This window comes from Leptodactylus fuscus, chromosome 4, assembly GCF_031893055.1.
Source record: "Leptodactylus fuscus isolate aLepFus1 chromosome 4, aLepFus1.hap2, whole genome shotgun sequence".
Classification (NCBI taxonomy): domain Eukaryota; kingdom Metazoa; phylum Chordata; class Amphibia; order Anura; family Leptodactylidae; genus Leptodactylus; species Leptodactylus fuscus.
The window spans coordinates 223195995-223217554 of NC_134268.1; the positions used below are offsets into that span (position 1 = coordinate 223195995).

At 47.0% G+C, this 21560-nt stretch overlaps 1 protein-coding gene across 1 annotated transcript in view; it reads right to left on the reverse strand.

Annotated features, from left to right (window-relative positions):
- Positions 1-8723: 8723 nt before the first annotated feature.
- Positions 8724-21560, reverse strand: part of LOC142201043 (uncharacterized) — a 29712-nt gene continuing 16875 nt past the window's right edge. Inside the window, exons 4-5 of the mRNA XM_075271862.1 lie at positions 18145-18615; positions 8724-14712 (exon numbers count right to left, since the gene is read on the reverse strand). Of these exons, the coding sequence (XP_075127963.1) occupies positions 11720-14712; positions 18145-18615 (3464 nt within the window). The 3' untranslated portion in view covers positions 8724-11719. The remainder of the gene's footprint in view (positions 14713-18144; positions 18616-21560) is intronic.

Below are 21560 nucleotides of genomic sequence, written 5' to 3' on the forward strand. Positions count from 1 at the left end.
GTGCAGGGGTCACTATGGGGTATAATACTGTGTGCAGGGGCCACTATGGGGGATAATACTGTGTGCAGGGGCCACTATGGGACATAATACTGTGTGCAGGGACCACTATGGGGGATAATACTGTGAGCAGGGACCACTATGGGGGATAATACTGTGTGCAGGGACCACTATGGGGGATAATACTGTGTGCAGGGGCCACTATGGGACATAATACTGTGTGCAGGGGCCACTATGGGACATAATACTGTGTGCAGGGGTCACTATGGGGGATAATACTGTGTGCAGGGGACACTATGGGACATAATACTGTGTGCAGGGGACACTATGGGGTATAATACTGTGTGCAGGGGCCACTATGGGGGATAATACTGTGTGCAGGGGACACTATGGGACATAATACTGTGTGCAGGGGACACTATGGGGGATAATACTGTGTGCAGGGGGCCACTATGGGACATAATACTGTGTGCAGGGGACACTATGGGACATAATACTGTGTGCAGGGGCCACTATGGGACATAATACTGTGTGCAGGGGCCACTATGGGACATAATACTGTGTGCAGGGGCCACTATGGGGTATAATACTGTGTGCAGGTGCCACTATGGGGGATAATACTGTGTGCAGGGGCCACTATGGGACATAATACTGTGTGCAGGAGTCACTATGGGACATAATACTGTGTGCAGGGGCCACTATGGGGCATAATACTGTGTGCAGGGGCCACTATGGGACATAATACTGTGTGCAGGGGCCACTATGGGGGATAATATTGTGTGCAGGGGCCACTATGGGACATAATACTGTGTGCAGGGGCCACTATGGGACACAATACTGTGTGCAGGGGCCACTATGGGACATAATACTGTGTGCAGGGGCCACTATGGGACATAATACTGTGTGCAGGGGTCACTATGGGACATAATACTGTGTGCAGGGGCCACTATGGGGGATAATACTGTGTGCAGGGGCCACTATGGGGGATAATACTGTGTGCAGGAGCCACTATGGGACATAATACTGTGTGCAGGGGCCACTATGGGACATAATACTGTGTGCAGGGGCCCTATGGGACATAATACTGTGTGCAGGGGCCACTATGGGGGATAATACTGTGTGCAGGGGACACTATGGGACATAATACTGTGTGCAGGGGACACTATGGGGGATAATACTGTGTGCAGGGGGCCACTATGGGACATAATACTGTGTGCAGGGGACACTATGGGACATAATACTGTGTGCAGGGGCCACTATGGGACATAATACTGTGTGCAGGGGCCACTATGGGACATAATACTGTGTGCAGGGGCCACTATGGGGTATAATACTGTGTGCAGGTGCCACTATGGGGGATAATACTGTGTGCAGGGGCCACTATGGGACATAATACTGTGTGCAGGAGTCACTATGGGACATAATACTGTGTGCAGGGGCCACTATGGGGCATAATACTGTGTGCAGGGGCCACTATGGGACATAATACTGTGTGCAGGGGCCACTATGGGGGATAATATTGTGTGCAGGGGCCACTATAGGACATAATACTGTGTACAGGGGCCACTATGGGACATAATACTGTGTGCAGAGGCCACTATGGGGGATAATACTGTGTGCAGGGGCCACTATGGGACATAATACTGTGTGCAGGGGCCACTATGGGACATAATACTGTGTGCAGGGGCCACTATGGGGCATAATACTGTGTGCAGGGGCCACTATGGGGCATAATACTGTGTGCAGGGGCCACTATGGTGGATAATACTGTGTGCAGGGGCCACTATGGGGGATAATACTGTGTGCAGGGGCCACTATGGGATATAATACTGTGTGCAGGGGCCACTATGGGACATAATACTGTGTGCAGGGGCCACTATGGGGGATAATACTGTGTGCAGGGGCCACTATGGGGTATAATACTGTGTGCAGGGGACACTATGGGACATAATACTGTGTGCAGGGGCCACTATGGGGCATAATACTGTGTGCAGGGGACACTATGGGACATAATACTGTGTGCAGGGGCCACTATGGGACATAATACTGTGTGCAGAGGCCATTATGAGGGATAATACTGTGTGCAGGGGCCACTATGGGACATAATACTGTGTGCAGGGGCCACTATGGGGGATAATATTGTGTGCAGGGGCCACTATGGGACATAATACTGTGTGCAGGGGCCACTATGGGACACAATACTGTGTGCAGGGGCCACTATGGGACATAATACTGTGTGCAGGGGCCACTATGGGACATAATACTGTGTGCAGGGGTCACTATGGGACATAATACTGTGTGCAGGGGCCACTATGGGGGATAATACTGTGTGCAGGGGACACTATGGGACATAATACTGTGTGCAGGGGACACTATGGGGTATAATACTGTGTGCAGGGGCCACTATGGGACATAATACTGTGTGCAGGGGTCACTATGGGGGATAATACTGTGTGCAGGGGACACTATGGGACATAATACTGTGTGCAGGGGACACTATGGGGTATAATACTGTGTGCAGGGGCCACTATGGGGGATAATACTGTGTGCAGGGGACACTATGGGGGATAATACTGTGTGCAGGGGGCCACTATGGGACATAATACTGTGTGCAGGGGCCACTATGGGACATAATACTGTGTGCAGGGGACACTATGGGACATAATACTGTGTGCAGGGGCCACTATGGGACATAATACTGTGTGCAGGGGCCACTATGGGACATAATACTGTGTGCAGGGGCCACTATGGGGTATAATACTGTGTGCAGGGGACACTATGGGGGATAATACTGTGTGCAGGGGACACTATGGGACATAATACTGTGTGCAGGGGACACTATGGGGTATAATACTGTGTGCAGGGGCCACTATGGGGGATAATACTGTGTGCAGGGGACACTATGGGACATAATACTGTGTGCAGGGGACACTATGGGGGATAATACTGTGTGCAGGGGGCCACTATGGGACATAATACTGTGTGCAGGGGCCACTATGGGACATAATACTGTGTGCAGGGGACACTATGGGACATAATACTGTGTGCAGGGGCCACTATGGGACATAATACTGTGTGCAGGGGCCACTATGGGACATAATACTGTGTGCAGGGGCCACTATGGGGTATAATACTGTGTGCAGGTGCCACTATGGGGGATAATACTGTGTGCAGGGGCCACTATGGGACATAATACTGTGTGCAGGAGTCACTATGGGACATAATACTGTGTGCAGGGGCCACTATGGGGCATAATACTGTGTGCAGGGGCCACTATGGGACATAATACTGTGTGCAGGGGCCACTATGGGGGATAATATTGTGTGCAGGGGCCACTATGGGACATAATACTGTGTACAGGGGCCACTATGGGACATAATACTGTGTGCAGAGGCCACTATGGGGGATAATACTGTGTGCAGGGGCCACTATGGGGGATAATACTGTGTGCAGGGGCCACTATGGGACATAATACTGTGTGCAGGGGCCACTATGGGGCATAATACTGTGTGCAGGGGCCACTATGGGGCATAATACTGTGTGCAGGGGCCACTATGGTGGATAATACTGTGTGCAGGGGCCACTATGGGGGATAATACTGTGTGCAGGGGCCACTATGGGACATAATACTGTGTGCAGGGGCCACTATGGGGGATAATACTGTGTGCAGGGGCCACTATGGGGTATAATACTGTGTGCAGGGGACACTATGGGACATAATACTGTGTGCAGGGGCCACTATGGGGCATAATACTGTGTGCAGGGGCCACTATGGGGGATAATACTGTGTGCAGGGGCCACTATGGGACATAATACTGTGTGCAGGGGCCACTATGGGGGATAATACTGTGTGCAGGGACCACTATGGGGGATAATACTGTGTGCAGGGACCACTATGGGGGATAATACTGTGTGCAGGGGCCACTATGGGACATAATACTGTGTGCAGGGGCCACTATGGGACATAATACTGTGTGCAGGGGCCACTATGGGGTATAATACTGTGTGCAGGTGCCACTATGGGACATAATACTGTGTGCAGGAGTCACTATGGGACATAATACTGTGTGCAGGGGCCACTATGGGGCATAATACTGTGTGCAGGGGCCACTATGGGGGATAATATTGTGTGCAGGGGCCACTATGGGACATAATACTGTGTGCAGGGGCCACTATGGGACACAATACTGTGTGCAGGGGCCACTATGGGACATAATACTGTGTGCAGGGGCCACTATGGGACATAATACTGTGTGCAGGGGTCACTATGGGACATAATACTGTGTGCAGGGGCCACTATGGGGGATAATACTGTGTGCAGGGGACACTATGGGACATAATACTGTGTGCAGGGGACACTATGGGGTATAATACTGTGTGCAGGGGCCACTATGGGACATAATACTGTGTGCAGGGGTCACTATGGGGGATAATACTGTGTGCAGGGGACACTATGGGACATAATACTGTGTGCAGGGGACACTATGGGGTATAATACTGTGTGCAGGGGCCACTATGGGGGATAATACTGTGTGCAGGGGACACTATGGGACATAATACTGTGTGCAGGGGACACTATGGGGGATAATACTGTGTGCAGGGGGCCACTATGGGACATAATACTGTGTGCAGGGGCCACTATGGGACATAATACTGTGTGCAGGGGACACTATGGGACATAATACTGTGTGCAGGGGCCACTATGGGACATAATACTGTGTGCAGGGGCCACTATGGGACATAATACTGTGTGCAGGGGCCACTATGGGGTATAATACTGTGTGCAGGGGACACTATGGGGGATAATACTGTGTGCAGGGGACACTATGGGACATAATACTGTGTGCAGGGGACACTATGGGGTATAATACTGTGTGCAGGGGCCACTATGGGGGATAATACTGTGTGCAGGGGACACTATGGGACATAATACTGTGTGCAGGGGACACTATGGGGGATAATACTGTGTGCAGGGGGCCACTATGGGACATAATACTGTGTGCAGGGGCCACTATGGGACATAATACTGTGTGCAGGGGACACTATGGGACATAATACTGTGTGCAGGGGCCACTATGGGACATAATACTGTGTGCAGGGGCCACTATGGGACATAATACTGTGTGCAGGGGCCACTATGGGGTATAATACTGTGTGCAGGTGCCACTATGGGGGATAATACTGTGTGCAGGGGCCACTATGGGACATAATACTGTGTGCAGGAGTCACTATGGGACATAATACTGTGTGCAGGGGCCACTATGGGGCATAATACTGTGTGCAGGGGCCACTATGGGACATAATACTGTGTGCAGGGGCCACTATGGGGGATAATATTGTGTGCAGGGGCCACTATGGGACATAATACTGTGTACAGGGGCCACTATGGGACATAATACTGTGTGCAGAGGCCACTATGGGGGATAATACTGTGTGCAGGGGCCACTATGGGGGATAATACTGTGTGCAGGGGCCACTATGGGACATAATACTGTGTGCAGGGGCCACTATGGGGCATAATACTGTGTGCAGGGGCCACTATGGGGCATAATACTGTGTGCAGGGGCCACTATGGTGGATAATACTGTGTGCAGGGGCCACTATGGGGGATAATACTGTGTGCAGGGGCCACTATGGGACATAATACTGTGTGCAGGGGCCACTATGGGGGATAATACTGTGTGCAGGGGCCACTATGGGGTATAATACTGTGTGCAGGGGACACTATGGGACATAATACTGTGTGCAGGGGCCACTATGGGGCATAATACTGTGTGCAGGGGCCACTATGGGGGATAATACTGTGTGCAGGGGCCACTATGGGGGATAATATTGTGTGCAGGGGCCACTATGGGACATAATACTGTGTGCAGGGGGCACTATGGGACATAATACTGTGTGCAGGGGCCACTATGGGGTATAATACTGTGTGCAGGGGCCACTATGGGACATAATACTGTGTGCAGGGGCCACTATGGGGGATAATACTGTGTGCAGGGGCCACTATGGGACATAATACTGTGTGCAGGGGCCACTATGGGGGATAATACTGTGTGCAGGGACCACTATGGGGGATAATACTGTGTGCAGGGACCACTATGGGGGATAATACTGTGTGCAGGGACCACTGGCCGCGATTCTTCACGTTTTCATTTTTTGGTGTCGTCCAGCCACTAAACATGTATGAGTCCCAGCAATCCCCTAAGGAGGTCCCAGATAAAGTCCTGACCCCCGGAGTGCTTCTTGCCACGATTACTCCTGATCTTGCTACTTTAGTGGTTACCTCAGCCTTGATAGGCCATCAGTACGAAGCCGGCATTAGGGGCCGCAAACCCCCTTTACAAATAGGGTGCGCCACTCCAGTGATACCAGAAGAGGGCAGCAGAGTCCGGGCAATGACCTTACAGTGCAATGTGGATATACATGAAGTGTCATTAGACGTTATTAGGCCTTGTCTCTGCTGTTACAATGTGTCAGGACAGTAAAATGAATCCACTGGGAGGCTCGGCCATTTATCCTGCAGAGGACAGTCTACCCAAGGGGGCACGCCATACATTTAGGGGGGACTTACCTGCTTGTAGGGTCAGTTTTTGGATTCTTTAATGTAATGTATATGACTAGAGGACACTTGGCTGAGGAACAACAAGAAACAGTGGTCTATATCATATTTACACCCACAACAACTGCTTTCTACTCCCTAAAGTGGAGCTCAGTTTGGACAGTCTCTAGTTCTCCCCTTCATAGAGACGGGTGCCGGCACTGCAGGGGACATCTCCAGGACATGGGTACTCAGGCAGGTCCCAGAAGTGATAAATGTCTGCAACGTCCAGTCTCCACAGGGGGTCACGATAAGGAACCGACATCACTCAGCTCGGGCGGGGATGGGCAGGACACGGGGACAAAAGTCACATCAACTACAACAGAAATCTGACCTGGAGGTGACATATTGTATTTATCACAACTCCCACATAGAGAAGGAGTGCGAGGAACCGGACAAAAGGAGAACTCGGAGGAGGAATAATAATAGAGGAAACCAGGCGTGAAGGGGTAAAGCTAAACCAGAGGGGAGACCCCCGAAGAACTATAAGGCTCCCATATAGAGGACGTAGAGGTGACCTGAGGGGGGCGATATAACGGATGAATGAGGCTCCGCTGGATTTCGGCCTTGGCTACTATCAGTACACGCGGCCTTGACTAGCGTCAGTGATTATAGGAGAACAATCTCGTATCAAACACTACGAGGACGAGAAACAGAATACAAAAAAATGGAAAATCTCTAATGAATCATTAAAACAAACTCAGAATTGTGACGGTGATGTCTGAAATTCCCATTCATAAATCATTGTTGTTATTTCAATCCCATTCAGTGAATTGTTGAAGAGGGGAAAAAAAAAATAAAAAATAAATTTTTTGTTCATCTTCTCCCAGCAAAACATTGGAACAAAAATCAAATCGGCATAAATACCGCATAATGTGACCGAACTACAGCTCAGCGAGCAAAATACAAGCCCTCACCGCTCCGGAGACAGAAAATGTGACGGCCTGGCAAAGCAAATGATAGTAAAGTATAAAAAAAAAAAAAAAAAAAAATTTGGTACGGCGAGAAATCTCTGACCTGCAGAATAACGATTGTCATTTATACCGTACAGTGTGCACAAAAAACAAAACCCCAAAACCAGCGATGACAGTCTGTGTCATCTCTCAAGAAAAAAAAAAAAAAAAGAGTATATAATATGATACAATATATAATGGTATATGATGAAACAATCTCCCGCTCAGACCATTGGATGTGCGTTATTGTAGAGTCCGTTGACAACTCCTCCCATAGCGGACACCGACGTCTCCGTTTATTAGTGTCCGCTTTTTTTCCTGCTTTTTGGGCCTGTTCTGATAAACCGGATGGATCCGACAGTCCAGGGGATGCAGCTCCAGTGCCAACGCCTGCCAGCTCACCTCTGTATCCGGGGGCTGTCACCCGCCCCCCACCCCTTCTCCTCCTCTCTCTATGGCGCCTGCGCTCGCTTGGTTCATTAACCAGTTCATGACCAGGCCATGTGTCTTTTTTTTCTCCGCACAGGAGGGGATTTTATTTTTCCATTATGATTTTTTAACATTTTAATATCTGGATAAATGTAAGGGAGTAAACGGCCAGGCCACAGCTGCATTTAGAGGGCGCCTCAAAGGAACACGCCGTCCCAGAAATCTCTGCGCATTACTGTCCCCCTTGTGATCTAAGCGACATCTAGTCGCCACAAGACTGCAAAATAATAATAACGTGCAGATGTGTGAAGGGTTAGGGCTCGTTCACACGGGACTAGTGACTGCGTATTTTGGTCCTGATTCTGGGCGGGAAGCCACAGGACCAAAACGCGCCTGCCATGGCTTCCCGCTCTGGAGTAAGCCCAAATGAATGGGCCTAGTCCGAAAGGCGCTGTCACGAGGCGGATTCCCTTTCTTGCCCTTAATAGCCAATGACAAGGGGAGTCTGTCAGCAGAACCTCACGTATCACCCAGCCCCACAGATACATAGGTCCTCTTCATTCAATCCTCTTCTGAGACATATATAAGTGAACCCCTGCCTGTGTCCGCCGGCTCGACCAATAAATGCTGCATAAAGTTACTTCTACGTTCTTCCCATTTGCGCGGCCCACCCATCTCTACCCCAACCCTCAGCAGCTTCGTCCTCCATAAGATTCTTGCACAAAAAAGAAAGGCGACCCAAGGTCGGACTTTAAAATATTTATTGAGTACAAAGTTATGTGAAAAATCGAAATCAGAGGCCGTGTACCCCGGGACCGTATGCTGAGGTAGAAGTGACGGGTCAGGTACATAACACTACATCGGGTAATAAAACACTGATAGAAAATATTTACAAGTTGACGTTGGCGGCGACCAGAACACGTCGCGGGGGCAGTAACCGGGCCAGAGCTCCGGGGGGCGATAACGATGGTGACCGGTGTCAGACACCTATAGAAAGCCGACTGCTTGGGCACCGGTCACACCTCCATTTCTAGGACATCCCAAACGATGCGACCTCGTAAAGGGGCAAATTACCGTCATTTCCCCATTGTGATGAAACGAACATCTAATCCACAAACCGGACAAAATAACAATAACAATGTGCAGAGGCATGAAGGGTTAATAGACAACAACAAAGGGAGTCTGTCAGCAGAAGCTCACACATCGGCCCACCCCGCGGATATACAGCTCCGGGTCTCCTCCTATTGACTCCACTGCTGACATTTTGTCATTATGCAAATAAGCTCTTTGGAGCAACGAGAGCCTCCATTACTACAAAGAGCTCATTTGCATATTGTCAAAAACAGCGAACACAGCAATGGAGTCAGCGACGCACAAGGACATAGCGCTTGATCCAGGCGACCGTAACCTATGTATCTGTGGGGTGACGCCGCCGGCTCTGCTGACAGACTCCCTTTAAGGAGTGTATGACAAATGTATTACAGCAAAAACGTCAAAAGAATTACAGTTTGGGCGAACTTAGATTTAGGGGATCAGCCCTCTAATATACGAAAGATCTCCACCCCAAGCACAGAGGGGGAGCGATGTGATCGGTCTGTATAGCCACGGACTAGAGAACATCCTCACCGCATGTTGTCATTTGACCATAAGGACTTCAGCAGGGCTCAGGCACCCGGGACCCCCACAGATCAGCTGTTTAATCCTTCACAAGTCACACTGTTTACAGCTCAGTCCCATTCAAGAGAATGGGCTGAGCTGCGATATCAATCATGAAGAAGCCGCAGAGCTCACCAGATCAGCGGGGACCCCAGTGTTAGATCCCCAAAATCTTAAATTGATAACCTAGTCTTGTTAAGCCTGGAAACCCCTTTAATCTCGGCCATACACAGTAGAGAACGCTAATCTGACGATCTCGGACGGACTGGCCAACCATCCAGATCTCCGCACAGCAGATGTTGAAGGATCTAAAAATTGTATTTCAGCTGCCAAATCCGAGGCGATAATCCACGACCCAAGGAGTCTGGAGGGAGCAAGGAAGTCTAACAGCTGCTTAGTCCTTGGTCTGGTGAGACAAGGAGATGAGGCCGGGCAGGAGGACATTGGGTCAGTGATGCAGAAGATGTCTAGATACGTGCACCGATACTATGGAGACTTGAGGTGGAAGAAGCTGGAGGCAACGGCCACAGTGAAGCTGGCAAGGACTGGTAGCTTAGCAGTGAGCCAAACTGACGAGTCGAGGAATCTGTAGGCAAAAAAAGTCTTTTTTGGCCACCACTTTCAGTCTTAGAACGATGGACAGGTGTTGGATCCCATTATAGTCCATGAGGTGCACCAGGCTCCCTGCCCCGACATGATAGTGGTCCGGAGAAAAACTCATCTCCCAACCACTGTCCTACTTACACAGATATAGCGCAATAGTGGCAGAGAGAGATCGACAATAGTCCCTGCCTCGTACGTAACCACAGCACTAATAGGACTACGCTGCTGTATGGCCAGCCGGGTGACTGCCAGGCCCCGCTCTGCTGCCAACGGGTTACATCAGGGCAAAAGGGACAACGGTCTGAAGAGAAGTCGTTCTCCCGATGTGGTCAGAGCAAGGACGGGATTTCTACAGGACCCCTACACCGGTGTACATGGAGCACTGCACTATGGGGGAAGGGACATTATTCAATGAGGGGGCACAGATGTGGCATCATAACGTTAGGGAAAATCAACTGGGCGTTATACTGTTTTGGGGCCAGTAATGGGGAATTATGCTGTACGAGGGCACCTATAGCACTATACAGCTGGCCACTAGGGGTCATTATACTGTGTGGGGGCCACCAATGGTGCATTATACCATGACCAGGCCACTCAGGGGATAGTATAGTGTATGGGTCCAGAGAGGGCATAGACAGGACTATCTGACTATGTAAACCTTCGCCTTCCCGATCAGCAGCCTGTCCAATAGTGCCGACAATTGTTCATCGAGTGATCTGCTTATTTCGAGAGGACTGTGTTGGTGGCAAAATATGAAAGTAGGTGCCGGGGGGAACAAAAATGAGGACTTTAGCGACTGTGGAATCAGGTGGAGAATGATCGGCACTATGTCACGAGGGAGATTTATCAGGTCAGTCGCCAAATATACCCAATGTGTTACCCAGCGGAGTGAGCAGTGTGAAAATGTACAACGTCGTAAAGAAACCAAAAAACCCTATATTGTAAATCTTGGACAACAGAAGGCTAACGTACAAGCTTGATATATCGCCCCCTGTTGAGGCATTAGTGTATATGATGTCCCCCAAATTCTGTCACTGCCCCCTGGATTCATGAACAGTCCTGTAGAAGTTCACCATAACTTGTGCCAACCTACCGGACCCCTCCGGATTCAGAGACCTTGTGGAAGTTTGGGAAGCTGGTTAGTGGAAACAGTAAAGCGATTTGCTTCAAGTACGTTGCGTTAATCGCTAAATCTACGCTGCGTTATTTACATTTTTTACATTTCTAAACGACGATTGACTTTTCCCTTTCTGGTTAAACATCCAGCGGTGGAAAGGCAGGTCACCTACCGACGATCATGCCGATGTTCTAGACGTTCCAAGACTAATGCCCGGGGTACAACACAATGCAAATCTAATTTTCTAATAGGTTTTAAAACGTTTACACATATAGAAAGTTTCGTGTACCCCCTTTTTGTAACTAAAACGACCCCTAAAAAAAGAAAAAAAAAAGAACAACGTATAACATGTTGCATCTGCTACATCTACACGGTAACGACATAGACCGTGCTTCCGTCGTCTCCTTGTGTAGTGTACAAAATGGTCGGAGCATCGTCATCTCCTGTTCCTGGAAGAACTTCGCTAGAGTTTTTGGAGGATGATTTGGCAACTTGGCCGCCAGATGGGTCATTTCTCGGCCTGTGAACTACTTGATGGGAAGTCAAGTTCTCGAGGGAATTAAACTTCTCGTCACAGTCGCTGCATTTGAAGAGTCTTTCCACTACGACCGGGGGCGGCGGCTGCTGCTCGCTGTTGGGTTGGCTGGACACCCCGCTCTGCTCTCCAACCCTCTTTATAAGTATGTGATTATTCTGCTGACTGGCACCACCTACGACAGTAGAAGCTGGAGGCGGAGCCACCTGCAAAGTCCTATTTGCATTGACAGAAGCGATATTCGCTATGGGTGACGCGACAGACCCTGAATTGCCAATGCCCAAGCCACCATTTAAGGTGAGGATCGTGGGATTGTTGATACTCAATGTTCCTTTATTACTGAAGTTATTGGTGTTGCCAGTAAGCGCAACGGGAGAATTGTTGCCAATCTGTAGTCCATTTACACCGGTGATGTTGCTAAACGCCAGTTTTCCACCCAAGGTTACCGGAGCGACATTTCCAGCGACGACACCCCCATTAACAGTGACCACCGTGGCATTGCTAATACCAGAGGAGACGTTATCCTTGGAAGGGACCGCAGATCCAGTAAAAATGAGACCCGAATTGGCATCTACAAAGAGTGGAATTGTCTGTCCAACGGGTGCATTACCTGCCGCCGATACCGGCACAGCCTTGAGGGTTCCACTGCTAAGGTTGGAGTTCTTTATATTGAGAGCACTGGTGATATTGCCAGATTGGTTAACATTAATGGCCACGGGTTTTGCATGTCCGGGAGGCACAGACATTGGAAGTGTATTCGTTTGACCAATTATTGGGGTCATCGCTACGGAGCTGAATTTAGGATTGACGGTCTTGGGATTGGTGGTGTTATTTGTTGGCACGAGTCTGGTGTTCTTACTAATTGGCACTCTGGTGTTCTGATTCATGCCCGAAATCTGGTTCTCTGCAATATTCACAGGGGTTGCGAGCACAATTCCCGAACTACCGACGGTGACGGGGAATGTAAGCATGATACTTTGGTTGCCGTTTACAGGGACAGACAAGGGCTGGTTACCTCCGGTGACAATAATCGGTGAGGGCTGCTGCATCTGAACTTTATTGACCAAAACTGCAGGTCCCTGTTGGCCACCTGGAGCTTGGATGGTTTTATTAACTGAGGTGAGAGGAGGAAGAACTGGAGGAGGGTCCCTGTGACTTTTGTGGATGGTTGATGGAGGGGTCATAGGTTTAGATGTTTTCAGCTCAGTATTTGGATTACTGGCAGGAGGGGCACGTGGTGGGGCCACTTGGTCCCCATCCTTGTCATCAATAATTATGATTGGGTTGGAGTCCTTCTTTATTTCTTTTGGTCCCCTGGAAGGCGGAGGGATAAAAATGCCAGCACTGCGGATATTACTGATGGCGATTGGTGGTGTCTGGCGCTTATTTTCAGGCGTGCCAGCACCCTGGATGTTACTGATGGTAATTGGTGGCGTTTGTCGCCTATTCTCAGGCGTTGCAGCACTCCGGACATTGCTGATGGTAATTGGTGGCGTTTGGTGTTTATTTTCAGGTGTGTCAGCACCTCGGATGTCACTGATGGTGATTGGCGGTGTTTGGCGCTTATTTTCAGGCGTGTCAGCACCCCGGATGTCACTGATGGTAATGGGTGGTGTTTGGCGCTTATTTTCTTTGATTTCAGATGTGGCGACACTCCGAATGTTGCTGATGGTAATTGGTGGCGTGGGACACCTATTCTGTTTTGCCTCGGGCGGCGGAGTTTTCTTAGAATCCTGACCTCCGCCAACGAGAACAGGAGCTGCAGAAAGACCTGGTTTGCTGGTGGGAAGTACAACACATGCAGGACCTTCATTATTCCCAGAGGTTCTCGAAGGCAGGATGAGTTTATCTTCATCGCAGTCAACAATGATCACCGGTGGACTGGGTCTTTTTGCAGGAGGTCCACTTTCAGGTGTCTGGTTAGAGGCCCTTTTAGCGACATGACTTTCATTTACTATAACCCGCTCCACATCCTGACCAAGAAACGTAGAAGATGAGGGAGCAGTGTTTTTGGAAACCATGTCCCCTCCACCCGATGACAAGGCATTCTTATTTCCAGCTGCTTCACCAGGTTTCGACTGTCCAGTGTTTCCAGTTGCTGATGTCGCTGGCTGTACTCGGGTAACTTTGTTACTATGGATAGAATAATTTTGGTGTTGTCGTCCATTATACGGAGGCAATGCGTTTCGGTCTCTGCCATTATCACTGCTGGTCACTGTTTGGGGTAAAGGTCTATTCCTCTGGTCACCAACAGGACTGTTACTGGCAGAAAACACTGGCATCGTTTCAATAGCTGCCAGTGGAGACATAGACTGAGACTTCTTGTGATTCCCACCATTGTTTGTAGGTACCGTTCCGTACTTGACCGCCTGGTTAGGGCCATGAGGCGAAGAAGCTGCTGCACCACTTCCATGAATGGCATTGCCGGCAGAGAGCTCTGGTTTGTTGAGCAAAACATTTGGAGACTTAGCATCTCCAGGCCTGCGAAATCCGGAATAAGGTGCGGATATCTGACTCATCCCAGCGTTCCCTTGAACATTTACTGGAGGGGTTCCGTGTCTGACAGGAGGGCGTATATTTGCAAAAGCTGCAGGATTTGCTCCACCAGTAAAGTACGGGTTTGGAGGAGAATTGTAACGATGCCCCTGTGCCCCATCCACCGGCCCAGGAACAGGATGGTGCAACCTCCTTTGATCCCAATGAATGTTCATTCCACACTGGTTATTACAAAATGTTCCGCAGGCGGGACACGGGGGCAAAGGATTTCTTCGATCATGGAACATCGCATTGTTTACATGAGGATTTCGATTTCTGTTCTCGAGATCTGAAATGAAACAAGAAACATTTTGTAACGTTAGATCGAGTTCTCTTCACCGGTCAGTTCTACTTTACACTATGGACAACGTACGGTGTATCGTCACTACAGGTCGCACATCCGTAGAGAGATCCACAACACAGTCCGGACTATTCGCTCGGTCCATAAACTTTCCTCCTACTTTCTGTCTTTTGCATTCTGAACCCTTAATACTTATTCGGCACAAAAAATTGGAGAAAAATTCTAATAATTAGCGTTAACGAGATTCTGTATGTGGTTTCCAAGAAAGTGCTCCTTAAAGGGGATACTGAGGATTCTAAAACTAAGCCTAACCTTAGGACTGACCATCCATAGAAGACTTGTGGTGGTCTGATATTTGGCGTTTGTAGTACCAACCGATGTGAGCAATGAAGAGTCTGGAGCACGGGCACGAGTACTGTGACCCCTTTATTGTGCACATTGGTTGGTACAGCAGCTTTGATCCACTGACGTGAATGGCGATGTGTAGTATGAACAGTGTCCAGACAAATGTAAATAAAGAGGCTACTGCACACGCTGAGCACAGAGGGGCCTGTATACAACTATGGAAGCCACCATGTTATGATCACATGATCGCTGTGTGCCGGGGAACTGCAGGAGCTCCTGGGTCCTAGAGAACCTAGATAAGTGTGTGCCAGGGAACTGCAGGAGCTCCTGGGTCCTAGAGAACGTATATCAGTGTGTGCTGGGGAACTGCAGGAGCTCCTGGGTCCTAGAGAACCTAGATCAGTGTGTGCCGAGGAACTGCAGGAGCTCCTGGGTCCTAGAGAACCTAGATCAGTGTGTGCCAGAGAACTGCAGGAGCTCCTGGGTCCTAGAGAACCTAGATCAGTGTGTGCCGAGGAACTGCAGGTGCTCCTGGGTCCTAGAGAAACTAGATCAGTGTGTGCTGCGGAACTGCAGAAGCTCCTGGGTCCTAGAGAACCTAGATCGCTGAGTGCTGGGGAACTGCAGGAACTCCTGGGTCCTAGAGAACCTAGATCAGTGTGTGCCGGGGAACTGCAGGAGCTCCTGCGTCCTAGAGGACTCAGATCAGTTCTGCAGTGTATGTTAGGAGGGGGGTATTGTTCTTGTAATTGGGGTTTTAAAACACCAAAAAATAAATGTAAGACACACGAAGCCCAAAGCCCACACACAAAGCCCCACCCCCACCAACAAAACTTTGCATAAAAGTTACCTGTAAAAGGGAGAAAGAAAACTGAACAGATTTACAAGATATTTTAGTAGCCCTTTAGCAGACTATGCGAGTTAAGAAAATAAAATAAAGGAAAAACTTTTCTTCTTTCCCCACATATTAAATGAAAGTAAAACTAAAATCTGCAAATAGGCTTTACCAAAAAAGAGGCAAAGTTATTTGAATAATCCAAATAAAAAATGTAACCTTTAAAAGTGCACGAGCTAAAAATCCTGAGAATCTCTGCAGTGCGGAGGAGGGGAAAGCACCATGTTTCCAGCTTTCTGGTATATAAACCTTTCCCGCAGATACAGTCTGCAGCACTCGCTTAGGTTTGTGTCTTCGCCAGCACTTAGTCTTACAAGGCTCCTTGATATTCCTGCACTCCCACCACAGGTTTTATCTCCACATCCCCCATGTACATTGTCCAAGGAATGGCAGGCAGCCCCCTCCTTCCTAGTAGACGTGTAGGAGGAAGGGGCACACTCCGGTCACGCCGTTCCCATCCCAATTCTCTTAGACCCTGTCCTCTACCTTTATTAACATGATTGTCAGAGGGCTTGTGTTCTAAGTGTTTTTTTTTGGGGGGTTAGGCACTATATTGGGGTAAATGTAACTTATTAATGTTATCAGGGAGGGAACTGAGAAAAGGAAAAAACAAGAGTAATTCCACATTTCTTTTTTGCTATAATGGTAGAGCTGCGGTGGTGGTTTGTGATGGATTTTTTGAGCTGAAGCCATTAGTGGATGCAGCAGGGCCGAGGAACCTTCCTCTGTAGGTCTCATTCCCTTAGAAACTAAATAGAAATCTGACACAAAAACCGCCATGACGTACACTACCCTCTTACCGTTATTCTAAGCTGATACAATCACTGCAATACCATTATTATTATTTACCGTATATACTCGAGTATAAGCCGACTTTTTCAGCACAGTTTTTATGCTCCCCTCGGCTTATACTCGAGTCAGGCTCCACGGAGCACAGAAACTTGAAGGACCTGCATAAATTAAACAAAGTGGGAGGTCCTTTAGTGCTACTGCTCTGGGATTGGCTTGTCATTAGGTCACGTGACTGTGATGTCATCAAAGGTCCTGTAGCCACTAGAATCTGCAGATAAATCAGAGGCCATTATGTGCAGGATTCATTGCGTCTTATAGAAGATGTCTGTAGTATGGAGGAGAGGAGGCTACAGTAAGGTGACAGTAACACTCAGGTACCTGCAGGGGTCACTATTCCTAGTAATTTCAGGCACTTGGGGTTATTAGTTTCAGTAACTCCATGCGCCTCCCATTAATAGCAGTTAACCCCATCATGTCCCTCATATTAACCCCTGTGTGCCCCATATAAGGGTTACTAATAGGTGAGACACATGGGGGTACTAATGAAGGACCTTATTGATGAATATACCTAATTATTACCTCCATATGTCCCACATATCAGTAACTTATGTCAGGCACACAGGGGGTTAATGTGAGGGACATGATGAGGTTAACTGCTATTACTATGATCCCCATGGAGTTATTAAGCTGTAATGCACATGACCAGACGTATTATCTGCAATGGTGGATCCCCCCCCCCCGCCCACCTCGGCTTATACTCGAGTCAAAAAGTTTTCCCATGTTTTTGTGGTAAAATTAGGGGCCTCGGCTTATATTCAAGTCGGCTTCTGCTCGTACACGGTACTAATTTTTACTAATTATTCTTTGGAAAAAAAAAAAAGTTGTGTGTCAGATTATGATGAGTACATAAACCTTATTTTTACATGACTATAGCTGTGTGGGGGCTTGCTTTCTGTACCCTATTAGGGTATACAGAGCTATAGGAGCCGCCATGATACGGCTCCCCTCTGACCTGGCAGTAACATCATCCGCCAAGGATCAGAGACTCTTAGAGCTGCTGGGTCCTAGAGGACGCAGATCAGCTCAGCAGCAATGGGCGGGAGGGTGCACTCCTCCTGTAACTGGGGATAAGGTTTCAGTCCCAGTTACAGGAAAAATCAGCACCCTCCCCAAGAAAAAAAAAAAAAAAAAAAAATTCGATTTATTTTAAAGAAAAAAAATTAAGTACAATATTAAAAAAAAAGAAAAATATGCCATTACCACACCCCCAACACAGCCTCTAGTCCCACCTCCAATAACAGTATAACAGAGAGGGACAAGTTTTTTAGTTGCACTTTGTATTAATAAAAAAATAAATAAATAAAAAAAAGGACAAACTTCCTTCTTACCAATGTGACTACTAGGCGGGCCCATGGGCATTTGCTCAAAAGCAAACACTGGATTTCCAGGTCTCTCAGGCATTGAAAATGGAGGGCTCGGGTCAGTGGCATTTCTGTATCCAGGACCAAGATAGTGTGGAGACAGTGGCACCATTCCTGCATTCCCATAGTGCGCCAATGGAGAGGGGGGATGGGACATTCCTTCATTTCTCCCTGCATATCCTGGAGATATTGGGCTCCCATTGAAGTAAGCGGGTGGAGGATTCACATACGGCTTCCCATGATTTCCATCCATAGGAGGTCCCGGATACATTCCCTGTGTATTCCACTGAAATCCCATTCTACACTGGTTGTTACAGAAAGTCCCGCAACGTAAACACTGAACACCAAGGCGCTCCTGAGACGAAGAAATCTCACTAGGAGCAACAGGAATGGAAGCCTCAGGAGATTCCCGCTCAACCTTTATCACCGGCTCTGAGTCTGTAGAGAAGAAAACATGCCATTGGTAAAATACACCGCTATAATATACATCTGTAGTATGTAGTTATATTCTTGTACATAGGAGCAGTATTATAGTAGTTATATTCCTGTACATAGGAGCAGTATTATAGTAGTTATATTCTTGTACATAGGAGGTAGTATTATAGTAGTTATATTCTTGTACATAGGAGCAGTATTATAGTAGTTATATTCTTGTACATAGGAGTAGTATTATAGTAGTTATATTCTTGTACATAGGAGCAGTATTATAGTAGTTATATTCTTGTACATAGGAGTAGTATTATAGTAATTATATTCTTGTACATAGGAGTAGTATTATAGTAGTTATATTCTTGTACATAGGAGGTAATTTTTATTAGTAAAAACAAAAAAAAAAAATACATTACATTCCAGCAGAATTAATAGCTAATAATAATATAACATAAATCAGACATGTCCGTCAGATAACACATATGATAATCACTTTAACTTAAGAGTCCATTGCTGGCAGGAAAAAGAGGGGAAAAAATAAATCCATAAATAAATGAACAGACTTATTTGCAGTGTTATCAGAGTATTCAGCAATCGATATATACATTTCTCCACAATTTTACATTATCTGGCTTTTTTCTGACCTCCAGATACTTTGGAGGTAGTATTATAGTAGTTATATTCTTGTACATAGGAGTAGTATTATAGTAGTTATATTCTTGTACATAGGAGTAGTATTATAGTAGTTATATTATTGTACATAGGAGGTAGTATTATAGTAGTTATATTATTGTACATAGGAGGTAGTATTATCCTATTAATATTATAAATGTGAAAGTTTGTGGGTTTGTGAATTTTGGATGTTCGGATGTTTGTTCCTCAATCACGCAAAAACCGCTCCACCGATTTGGCTGAAATTTTCCACAAACATAGCTAATACACCCGACTGCGCAATAGGCTACTTTTCGTCACAATAGCACACATACGTTTGTGCCAGGACCCCCACAAAACCCAAACTCACACCACCATCTCTGCAATCTCACACACTTTGGACCATAGCAAGCCACACAATTCATATTGCCCTCTACAGCCTCGCCCCTGACCCCACACAATCACATATACATAAACTTTACCACTTTGCCCCTCACCTTACCAATACTCCAGGAGGCTCTTTAACGCTCCGGAGCAGCCATGTTTGCCGACCCCCACCGCTCTGACAATCCGCGACACCGCCCACCCATGTCAATACCCCTAGGCGGTCTAATACAAGCAAAAAAAAAAAGTTTAAAAAAAGTAAAAAAAAATATAAAAAAAAATTAAAAAGGATTAAAAATTAAAATCACCCCCCTTTCCCTAGAACACATATAAAAGTAGTTAAATACCGTGAAACACATACATGTTAGGTATCCCCACGTCCGAAATCGCCCGCTCTACAAAGCTATACAAATATTTTTCCTGTTCGGTAAACGCCGTAGCGGGAAAAATGGTGAAAAATGCCAAACCGCCATTTTTTCACTGTTTTGATTCTGATAAAAATTTGAATAAAAAGTGATCAAAGCAATAACATTTCCCGAAAATGGTAGAACTAAAAAGTACACCCGACCCCGCAAAAAAAGACGCCCTATACATCCCCGTACACGCACGTATAAAAAAAAGTTACGGCTGTCGGAATATGGCGACTTTTGAAAAAAAAATTTTTTTAACACAGTTTTGGATTTTTTTTAAGGGGTCAAAATGTAAATAAAACCATATAAATTTGGTATCCCCGGAATCGTAACGAAACACAGAATACAGGGGACATGTCATTTTGGTTGCAAAGTGAACGCCGTAAAACCAAAGCCCGTAAAAAAAAAAAAAAAAAAAAAAAAAAAAAAAAAAATCGCAGAAATGCATTTTTTCTTCAAATCCACCCCATTCTGAATTTTTTCCCTGCTTCCCAGTACATGATATAGAATAAATAATGGCGGCATCATGAAGAAAAATTTGTCCCTGGAAAAATTAAGACCTCATATGACTCTGGGAGCGGAGAAATAAAAAAGTTATGGGGTTTGGAAGGAGGGGAGTCAAATCAAAAAATGCCATCGGCGGGAAAGGGTTAACTTCAAATACTTCTGTCCCAAAGTCACTATGTAAAGTTTCTCACAACACCGTATATATAGCAGCTCTAATACAAAGTAACTGCAACACAAAAGTCTCACGTATTCTCTGAATTACAGCAACAACAAGATACAAACTTACATTTCATATCCCATCCTTTATACACAGTACGAAAACCTTACCCGCGCCTGTATATACCCACTGCTACAATCACCGCAGACGAAGTCGCGGGTACCAGCTAGTAGTAGTTATATTCTTGTACATAGTAGGTAGTATTATAGTAGTTATAGTCTTGTACATAGTAGGTAGTATTATAGTAGTTATATTCTTGTACAGTCATGGCCAAAAGTTCTGAGACTGCCACAAATCTCCTCTTGTCACATGATCTGCTCCCTCTGGTTTCTGTGTGTTTGTCAGATGTTTTTATCACATACAGAGATAGAATTGCAATCATATTCTGAGTAATAAAAGCTTATAGTGACAGTTAGAAGGAGTTACTGCAGCGGTGTAATATTTGCAGTGTTGCCCCTTCTTCTTCTTCAGGACCTCTGCAATTCTCCCTGGCAGCTCTCTATCAACTTCTGGACCAAATCCTGACTGATAGCCGTCCATTCTTGCACAATCAATGCTTGCATTTTGTCAGAATTTGTAGGTTTTTGTTTGTCCACCCGTCTCTTGATGATTGACCACAAGTTCTCAACGGGATTAAGATCTGGGGACTTTCCAGGCCATGGACCCAAAATCTCTCTGTTTTGTTCCCTGAGCCATTTAGTTCTCCCCTTTGCTTTATGGCAAGGTGCTCCATCATGCTGGAAAAGGCATTGTTGGTGGCCAAACTGCTCTTGGACGGTTGGGAG